Source organism: Podarcis muralis, chromosome 1, assembly GCF_964188315.1.
Source record: "Podarcis muralis chromosome 1, rPodMur119.hap1.1, whole genome shotgun sequence".
In the NCBI taxonomy this organism is placed as follows: domain Eukaryota; kingdom Metazoa; phylum Chordata; class Lepidosauria; order Squamata; family Lacertidae; genus Podarcis; species Podarcis muralis.
The window spans coordinates 71,875,927-71,886,352 of record NC_135655.1 but is presented as its reverse complement, the minus strand read 5'-3'; the positions used below and the strand labels follow the sequence as shown (position 1 = coordinate 71,886,352).

General features: G+C 43.0%; 1 protein-coding gene across 1 annotated transcript; it reads right to left on the bottom strand.

Moving 5' to 3' along the window:
- Nucleotides 1-967: 967 nt before the first annotated feature.
- Nucleotides 968-9,982, bottom strand: MYOD1 (myogenic differentiation 1). Its single transcript, XM_028732743.2, has 3 exons — nucleotides 9,065-9,982; nucleotides 6,272-6,350; nucleotides 968-5,430 (listed from the first exon to the last, which is right to left on the bottom strand). The coding sequence occupies exons 1-3, from the start codon at nucleotides 9,605-9,607 to the stop codon at nucleotides 5,168-5,170; spliced, it is 885 nt and encodes a 294-aa protein (XP_028588576.2). The 5' UTR covers nucleotides 9,608-9,982; the 3' UTR covers nucleotides 968-5,167.
- Nucleotides 9,983-10,426: the final 444 nt, after the last annotated feature.

Below are 10,426 nucleotides of genomic sequence, written 5' to 3'. Positions count from 1 at the left end.
TTGGGTTTTGGTTCTAGGCACCTTGGAATCATTCCTTACTCTGATGTCTCATCAATGTCAGTTGGTAGCTGGGAGGAAGGAAGAGCCTGAGATGGAGTTGGAACCTAGCTGCCTGATACAGCCATGTGGTGGTTCGACTGACCATTTGACTATCCTTATAATAATTACCTGGCATTGTAATGTGACATTGTACATACTTCTCTCTCTCTCTCTCTCTCTCTCTCTCTCTCTCTCTCTCTGTGTGTGTGTGTGTGTGTGTGTGTGTGTGTGTGTCACAAATGAAGCAGCCCTTGTGTATGTGTTTTAATGGGCCTATTTTGGGATGTGTTAAATGCATGCGTGGTCTCTGTTGTAACATTAGAACCAGGCTGTGGAAACTTAGGTTGCTAAAATAAATCGTTGAAATTCAATATCCGGGAATACTTGTGGAACAGGGTGTTCATTGTCGAACACAAATATTCTGACTGAGAGTTTCAGGGCTTCAGCTCCACGTGCTGCAATTTTGCTTGCTTTCAGTAAGCAGTAGTGTAAAATAAAAAAAGCGACCAAAGGTAGTGAATCAAAATTTTGCTGCAATTTCTGTCCAATCCCTCGTAAGAAAGTACAAATATATTATAATGCCATGGCAAGGAAGATACCAACCTGGCAACATCCATTGGCTAGAGAAGACGAATCTGCAGAGATGTTGCTTACCCTCCCTGTTAACAATGATAAGAAAGAACTCTGAACTAAGAACTAGTGCCTGTGTTTCCTTATTTTCCTCCTCCCTCCCAATTCCTGTTCCTTTTGTGCTGGGCCTTTTAGATTGTAAGCCTAAGGGCAGGGACCATCTTAGTCCTGATCATGGTAAGCTACTCTGGGAGCCTTTTTCACTTGAAGAAGGAGTTTAAAATACTTCATACATTTAAAGTGATTAAAGTAACATGTAGCTATGGTAAAAATAATAATCAAGAAAACAACAATAATATGTGGTGACCCTCAAACATTTATCTCACTTACAAAATGACAGATATTTATTTACACAGAACACACACAAGCAACAATAGAGAAAGTCTCCAGAGCTTGATAATTACCCAAAACGAAACAAAAAAAGGAAAGATTCTCATAGTATTGAAGAACTTTAAAAGAACTCCATCTCTATTGTATATGACCTGCTCATGAGTAAGAAGCCCACTATGCTTCAGAAGGTCCTCAGTGTTAACTTCTGTGCCAACTCACACAAAAGCAGCACATCGGTGAAAGGGGCTCTGCAATTTGAAGTAGGGATGGGCGAGAAATTCCATTTGGTTTGCTTTTAAATCAGAATTTATCAAACTTGCACTTTCCAAAACAATATGAGAACCGAAAACATAACCATCCTTTGAAATTCGCACGTATCCAAATTTTGTGATGCAGTTTTCTAACTAACCTGTGTTTACAAAAAAATGCATATATTTGGCAAAAGCATGCCATTGGCCAGGGATGAAGGGAGCTGTAGTTCAGCAACATCTGGAAGGCAACATCTGGTTAGCCCCTCCTGCTCTACAGCCATTAGCAAAACATTGTATGGATTGAACTGCAGCCTGGTTGTTACCTAGAATGTCATTAGAGAATAGAATTCTCAAAAGTCTTAAATGAATTTATTAATAAATGACCACCTGTCATGGATGCTTTTGTTGAGATTCCTACATAACAGAGGGTTGGACTAGGTGCTCCCAATGCTACAATTCTATGACATCATACCTTTTGACTAAATTATCTTGAAGATGGTGTACTATAGACTGTGGCCACACACAGCGAGAACTCGCAGCCTTGATTTCCTAGCCGATGGCCATCAATATCATCCACCAGAGAAGGATGGAATCAATCTACAGTCTCCTACGCCTTGGAGTAAGTCCCATTGAAGTCAACTGAATTTACTTCAAAGCAGACAGGTGTAAGTTTGCACTGTAATTCACCTTATTCATATATAGGAAGAGTGAATATTCTTCACTAAATGGAAAGTGCATTTGCTAATACTGTACTGAAAGCAATGGGGAAATTCCCTAACCAAAGGCAGAATAACTCCAGCAGTTTTATAAATAAGGTTCTTCATTTAGAATACTGTTGAAAACATTCTCAGAATTTCAAGTTTTAAAAGGTACTAGACAAGGATGCCCCTTCAGGTTAAGAACGGACCTCCGGAACAAATTAAGTACGTAACCAGAGGTACCACTGTATCTGGTATTGGAAGTACTTGCAAGAAAGATAAGGGAGGAAGAGAGAATAAAGGACATATGGATAGGACAGAGAATATATACATTTAAATCCTTTGCAGATGATATAGTTATAACAGTAGAGAATTCTTCAGAAAGCCTACCAACAACCTTGGAAGTTATTACAACATTCAGCAACCTGGTGGGATTTTATACTAATAAAGACAGAAAGAAAATGCTAACTCAGAATATAAATAACCAAACAAAGAAAGAATTGGGAAATGACTTAGGAATCGAAGTGGGAAAGAGAATGAAATATTTAGGAGTCTGGATTGCATCTGAAAATCTGAACTTATTTCAAGATAACTATAACAGAGTGTGGACTGAAATGAAAAAAGACTTTCAAAAATGGGAGTGCCTGAACCTATCTTTTCTGGGCAGGATATTTGTAATTAAAATGAATGTCCTGCCCCAAATGATATTTTTATTTCAATCATTACCTGTAACATCCAACTCCAACTGCTTTAAAATGGAAAAAAGATATATTAAACTTCCTATGGCAAAAGAAAAAAAACAAGGATAAAAATAAAATATTAATAGATGAAAAGCAAAGGGGGTGGGTTGCTTTCCCAGATCTGAAATTTTACTATGAAGCAACCTATCTAAGCTGGGTGAAAGAATGGATATAACTGAAGGATGTGAATGTATTGGTTTTAGAAGAGACCAATCTGATTTATGGGTGGCACGTGTAGCTATAGTACAAAAAAACTAAGGTTCACAAGGGTTTTTATGATCATGCGATTAGAAGAAGTTTATAAAAGGTCTGGATGAGACATAAAGATATCCTAGAAAGACTGACTCCCGGTTGGATTTCACTGGTAGAAGCAGTTGCAGTAAAAAGGTTAAATATGGATAGGACTTGGGGAAAGTATAAAGACATCCTTTAATACAAAGAGGGTAATATAAGAGATAGGCAAAAGACACCTATCTGGATACCTGACTGGTTTCAATATTTTCAAACAAAGGAGATGTTTAGAAAAGATAAAGAAAGAGGATTCATTCAAGAAGCTTCAGAATTTGAAAAAAGTGATTTGGGGCCCAACAAAAAACTAATCTCAAAAATATATAAATTATTGTTAGAATGGGAGACCAAAGATGAACTCATAAAGGAGGCAAGGATAAAATTGGCCATTGATATTGGGCATAATATTGAAATTGTTATGTAGGAAAAATTATGGAATTCAACAGTGAACTTCTCTGCATGTATAGATGGTATTTGACACCGGTTAAATGGGCCAAAATGTACAAAAGAGGTTCAAAACTTTGTTGGAAATGCCTAGACACAGATTCATTTATGGTGCAAATGCATCCGGACAAAGGAATTTTGGAAAATGGTGTAAAAAAGTTTAACTCACATTCCCCAAGAAACCGGAAGAATTCCTTCTAGGCATACTTGGGAATGAGTTACCACAAAAGCCCACAACAGCGCAAGGATAGTATGCACAAGATATTGGAAACAAAGAGAGACTCCAGGAAAAGAACAATTGTTAAATAAATTAACTGAATATGCAGAGCTTGCAAGTATGGCATCTAAAATAAGAAATCATGAGACAAACAGACGAGGAGTGAGTGGAAGTATCTAGGGGAGTATTTAGAAAAAATTGATCTCAAATGCAGTGGTATCTTGGTTTGCAACTGCTTTGGATTACAACCATTTTGGATTACAACCACGTCAAACCCTGAAGTGTGTGTCCCTTTAAAAAAATAATCACAATCCTTTTTTTTTAATATTACAACCAATTTTGTGGGGGAGGCCCCATTGGAGAAAGCGTGCCTTGGGTTACAACCTGTTTTGGTTTACAACCAGACCTCCGAAACAGATTATGGTTGTAAACCAAGGTACCACTGTATAAATTTCAGGTAGGGGATACCTTGTGACCAACAGTTGACAATATTAAGGTTATGAAAATGTGGGAAATAAGGTGAAGGAATTAATGTATATGCAACTAAGCAAGATGTACAAAGAAATGTTATGGAATGCTGCGTCTAAAAGTCTAAAAGAACTACTGTATAAGAATGGAAAATAATGTAATTGTAAAACTGAAAACCTAAAAAATAAAAAAAGGAAATTCCTTAACCAAAGGCAGAATAACTCCAGCAGTTTTATAAATAAGGTTCTTTATTTAGAATACTGTTGAAAACATTCTCAGCATCCACATTGTATAAATATATAAAGTTAAAGTTTGGCACGACAAACCAAGCAACATTAAATACGTAAATTTTTTTGGGTTGTTTTGTTGGAATCTTTTCTCTTTTTTTTGCAAAGCAACTCTTATTTACAAGTATACAAAATAAGTATTTTTAAAAATGGTCCACAACCTTTTTTTAAAAAATATACGTGGATGTCTATGTTTCTGAGGAGAAAGGAAGGCTGCAATCCTATAATGTGTCTACTCGGAATTAGGTCCCACTGATTCCAATGAGGCTTACTCCCAGGCAAGTGTGTATAAGAAGAGTGCAGCCTTAGGTTGCTTAACAGTGCAATCCTATGCATGCCTCCTCAGAAGTAAGTCCCACTGAGTTACTTACATGGGCCTAACCCCACGTCAGTGGACATAGGATTGTAGGCCAAGTCAGACTGAAATCAGTGGTAGTTAAGCAACCTTTGTGCAGGTTCGCCTCAAGAGTTTATTCCTCACAGGATCTGAGAAGACCCTCAAACTTAAGGATGCCCCCTTTTAAAAGCACAGATTCAACATTAGCCATTTCATGGTATGCAATTCTAAAGTTCTTCTATATACAAATAGCTTTCGTTTATAACCAATAAATAAGTGTATTTTGAAGTAATGCAAGCTTGGAATCATTAGATACAGATTAAAACTGGTAAGGAAAACCAAAAACCCACAAGTACTGTCTTTTTCGATCTTCGGAAGGCAGGCTTAAGTGTATCGGCTGAGATCCACTCCTGTTGGCAGTTTCTGTCCCCTATGGCTTTATAGCACTTGGTAGATGGGGTTGCTGCTGCTGCTGCTGCTGACATTGTCCTGAGGGAGAGGGGTACAGGTAGCTGGAGAGGAGATTTGGGCTGCAGGGTCGCTCAGGCTAGCCCCTTCCTGGAGTGAGCAGGGGCTCCCCTCGGTTCCACTTTCGACTGTGGACAGGCTGGCACAGGCAGTGCTGTCTGTCGAAATCCTCTCCACGATGCTCGACAAGCAATCTAGGCTGGAAATGACCGAACTCTTCCCTTGCTTTGAATCTGAGGACAAGGAGATCAGGGAGTCTCAGAAGCAGTACCAATGAGAAGCTATTGAGTCCCCACTCACAACAACACACACCTATTCATATCTGAATCAGCAGGCCCCGTACAGTTCTGAGAGGTGTCAATGGAAATTAAAAGCCAAATGAGTTATTTAAAAGGTTTATTTATTAATAAGGGGGAGGGCTCACTTGCCATCCTGCCCACAGCTGCCACCTTGTCTGTGGCACACTCCCCCCACTGGAAACTTCCTCCACATAGATAGCATCTTCTTGCCAAAAGCTAAAAAAAACTGTCGTCCCCCCCAAGCCTTCTGAGAAGGGCAATTGGGGCTGCTGTTTTCAAAACTCTGAATGCTGGAACGTGCATCATGGTTTTATTACAGTTTTTGTATATGAGTGCTTTAGTGTTTTATTTTGTTATTATGTTGGATTGCATGCATGACACTGTGGTCTCCGTTCGGGAGGAAAGGTGAAGTGAAAAAGTAATAAGCAAACACAACAATAAATAAAGATTAATATAAGCCGTACAACGGCCTTTGAAGGCAAAAAAGCACTCAATAATTTTAAAGTTTCAGTCCAATTGCAATTTTTTAAAAAAAGAAGATTGTGGTCTATAATTTAAAAAAATGTAATGTACAAGTTACATTAAAAGGCATCCATCAAAATAATAATAGTAATAATGATCAGAGTAGTAAAAGTAATAATAATAATATTTGAAATTTAAAAAACGAGCTTCAGAATACCCACACATGGGTAAAAAGCAGAACAAAGTCTGAGTGTATCCTGTGTTTGGAGAGCATAATATAGAATAATGTATTTCTTCCAAGGCAGATACTTACCATTTAGTGTTTCTGTATAGTAGCTACTGTCATAGCTATTCCTTCTGCGGGAGCTGCAAGGGGGTCCACTGTAATCCAGCTGGAAACAAAACCAAGACATTAGGTCAGAAATACGATCAGGGCTACCAGGTGTCCAAATGTGTATAGGAGTGCTTAAGGGTGCACACATGTCATTCACACTTTATGTGTCTGCTCCAGGAAACACACATATAACAATCCAGCCCTTTAAATGAAAAGGGGAGGAAAGTCACCTTACGCAGGCCTGGACTAAACTTGGCCCTCCAGCTGTTTTGGGACTACAACTCCCACCACCCCTAACTAACAGGACCAGGGATGATGGGAATTGCAGTCCCCAAACAGCTGGAGGGCCAAGTTTGACCATGCCTGCCTTAAAGGGTTTTACGAGCCTTTAACCTCTTTCTTTGTGGTTTTCTCATTATGCTTAAGACTCTTGGCTTCTAACACATATTTGCTCTTTACTACATTGGGCAAGCGACAAATTCAGCAACTGTATAAATTCCTGTCATGACTTCTTATGTGTGACTACACTTATGTCCCCTTATGTACAACCCTTTGAATGCACTGGGGCTGAGATGAACCAATAAACCTGAGGATGATTCTGTATCTATACCTGCCCCATCCAAACTCAATGCTCCAGTCACCTCAGTATGCTGGGATTTAAAGAAGAAGCTTGTTCACTCACCGTTGTAAGGAATACAATGGAACAAGAAGGCAACAGGTAATTTTTGAGTAGCAAATTCCACTTCACTTAAATCTCTCCCGCTTCCTGTACTAAGCACTGGACTCTGTCCCTCTCCCTGCCTCTGTCCCTAATGCATGCTGTTGGTTACCATTCAATACCTCTCTCTCTCTCTCTCTCTCAAAGATAAACATTGCCTCTCTTTGGTGCATTCCTCCTCCACCACCTAACACCTGCACAGTTTGTCATGAGGCCACTAGCCACCATTAGCACAATGCAAGATATGGTCCTCACTGCTTTATACATCACTGCTAGCTATAGCCAGTCGCTGAATATCTTGCCACAGTCCTATCCGTCCCATTATAGCCCCAAACAAACTGCAGTCTTGCACAGTTTGCAATAAAATAAGTCCTGGATTAGCAGGTGCACGTTCCACTCATGTATAGGTTTGCATAGTAAATAACACTGGTTGTGTACTAAAACGTTTTAATGGCTGCCCTCTAAAGATGGTTGTACTCCATGGTTATAGAAGCATCTGCTTTCAACTGCCCCTTTTCTGCAGGGCCGCATGAGATCAGAGCTTGATATACGCTACCAGCCACTGTCTCAAAAACCCACCTTTATTACATAGAAGCGAGTAAGTATCTCTTTCCCAAGTGTCAAGAAATCACAGCAGAACCAAGCAAGAAGGCTATTGTTTCTTTCTCCAAGCATAAAGTCATTACAGTACTCCTTGCAAGAGCACTATGCCTTGGGAGGACAAGGGGACATGAACTTCAGAAAAGCATTCATGTCATTCTGTAGCAGCAAAAAGACAGAGCAATATTTATGGTTCATTGGTTTACAGCTTGATCAGTAAACTGCATGGGTGCCGCAGTGTTTTATGTTGACAATTGCTTTTTATTGTATTATTTTATTCATTGAATTGTATGTCCCAGTGGGAGCCTATGTTCATAGAGTCCATGACTAAATGAATAAAAGTGGTGGTTTAGGTGTCCCAATCCAGTGCTTATTCGCTGAGAATTGAATTACGCAGAATTCCTTTGGGTTTATGCTTGCAGCCTAACTAGTTCATTATGGCCTGAGAAAGAAATTGCTTTCCCTCCTCTGATCACCTAGGTCTATCTACTCTAATAGTACCAGAAGAGAGAGAAGTTTCCCCCTTGTATCCCAGATTCCCTGAGAGTATACTGGAGGAGCCATGTCACCACGATCCCCAAGAGAAAGAGAAGAAATCTCCTACACTGTGCCGAAGAGGAGCCCCTCTTTTGGAGGGCTCAGCCAGCCAAGGAAACCTCTCAATGGGACCAGGGCACAGCAGAAGGCTAATATCTGGACAAAGATGTTACCCAGAGGATGTTCTGTTCTCTGGAGAAACAGGACTACTCCAGGGTAGCAAAAATAAAAATAAAAAAATTCCCTGTACTCTTAAGACACAAAGATTAAAAGAGGGTGGCCCTTTCTCCCAGGGAAATCAGAGTACAAAAAACAAGTTTTCTCTCTGCTTCTAGTGATAAAAGCAGGGTGCTCAGTGTTTTAACCCACTGATCTGAATGGTGCTTCCTCCCAGAAGATGGTGCGCATAGAGGTGAAGCCTTCATTTATTTGAAAAGAGATGTGGGGAGCTTAAGCCTTCTAGGAAGTGATGCCCCCAGTTCTCCTGGTCTACATTCCAATGAGGGACTGTGATTACTCAGAGGTGGGAGAAAACTCATTGCATGCTCAGGGTGTGTAGTGACTTGGCTTTGTCATGACACTGAAAATAAGATTCTTGGGCTTGGTTTGGCTAAAGGCAAAGGAGAAAGCTTCTTTGGGCTAAAGGGGAAAGCGTCTCACCTCCGTTCCCTCCCTAGATCATGGCACAGAAGGAAATCGAAGTGTTAGAACGGCCGTTCTATTTCGGGCACAACTCCTGCACCTTTAACACTTACATGACCAACAGGCTTTTAAGAGATACCCGTTTTGCTATCATAAAGATAGAAATCACCCCTGTGGGCTGCCTGCTTCTCATAGACATGGGAGCCAAGTCAAGCCCAAGGCGGCCCACCTACCCAAGCAGACGGCCTGCGTTTGCGCGGAAACCTGAAACTCACCATGCCGTCGGAGCAGTTGGATCGGGGGCTGGAGGCGTCCGAGTCGCCGCTGTAGTGCTCCAGCACTGGGTAGTAGGCATCCTCTTGCTCGCGCAGCAGCGCCTGGAGGCTCTCGATGTAGCGGATGGCGTTGCGCAGGATCTCCACTTTGGGCAGGCGCTGGTTGGGGTTGGTGGACGTGCAGCGCTTGAGCGTCTCGAAGGCCTCGTTGACCTTGCTGAGCCGCCTCCTCTCGCGCATGGTGGCCGCCTTGCGGCGGTCGGCGTTGGTGGTCTTCCTCTTGCACGCCTTGCACGCCCACAGCAGGCAGCGGCCCGCCTGGTGGTGCCCGCTGGGCGCGCGGATGTGCTCGTCCTCGTGGCCGTGGTGGTGGCCGTGCTCGTCGGCCTTCAGCAGACCGCCCACGTGCACCAGCCGGGGGTCCAGGTCCTCGAAGAAGTGCATGTCCGACGTGTTGAAGCAGGGGTCGTCGTAGAAGTCATCGGCGGCCGAGAAGGAGCAGAGCGAGCCGTCGGTGATCTCCATGTGGCCTAGCACGTCCATGGGCGCAGGCGGCGGAGGAGGAATGACTCCACAGAGGCTGGAGGGAGGGAGAGCGAGAGAAAGAGAGGGCGAGAAAGGGGGCGCGGATTGTCCACTCCTGAGCTCAGCGCCTGGCTTCAAAGAACCCCGAGGGGGCGAGCAGGCTTCAATCCTGACGACTCCAGCAAAGCCAGACGGCGGTGCGCTTCTTTTCCCGGGACAGACAGGAGAGGGAGGCGCTGGCTTGCTGTGAAAGGGGGCTTCATTCACTCTTGGTCCCCATTTCCCCCTTGCTCTGCTCAGCCTGCCATGGGGAAAGCGAAATGCCCGTCGCGGATGCCATCCAAACCGCTCTATTTATCCCAGAAGCGGGGGTGGGCATTGCTCCGAGGCCACCTCTGCTCCACCTGCCGGCCTATCCCTCGGCCTCGCCGAGCCAGTCGCCAGGGTCTCGCAGGGGGCGGGAGGGGAGGGAGGGGAGAGGGAGCCTCGCCCGGATTGGACGGCGGCGAAAGCCCCTGTCCGGCAAAAGGCTGGGGGAAAGTGGCTGCAAATGTCAAACAGCAGCCGTCCGAGAGAGAGCCTCGAGGGGGAGCGGGCGGGGGGATCACATGCGCTTCGCTTTAATGCAAAACTTTATTTTCTGCGTGAGATCTCCCGCTCCCACTTGCCCAGATGGCATTCTTGAAAAAGGATCGCGCCATGGTTTTAATTCGTTTAAAAAGTGCTGCACGGGCTCTTTGGGTCATTTGCGAAACGCATAAAGGCAGATATGTAATAAGGAGGGGGTGTTTGCCAGTTTAATAGTTTGTGTTTTGGTTTTTGGTTTTGTTCGAGGCT

Bases quoted from the DNA above. Each gene is read 5' to 3' on its own strand.
- MYOD1 (XM_028732743.2), bottom strand. From the start codon at position 9,607: ATGGACGTGCTAGGCCACATGGAGATCACCGACGGCTCGCTCTGCTCC. The intron at 6,351-9,064 runs GTGAGTTTCAGG...TTTTGTTTCCAG, and splicing joins CCAACTGCTCCGACGGCATG to CTGGATTACAGTGGACCCCC. The intron at 5,431-6,271 runs GTAAGTATCTGC...CCTTGTCCTCAG, and splicing joins CTATACAGAAACACTAAATG to ATTCAAAGCAAGGGAAGAGT.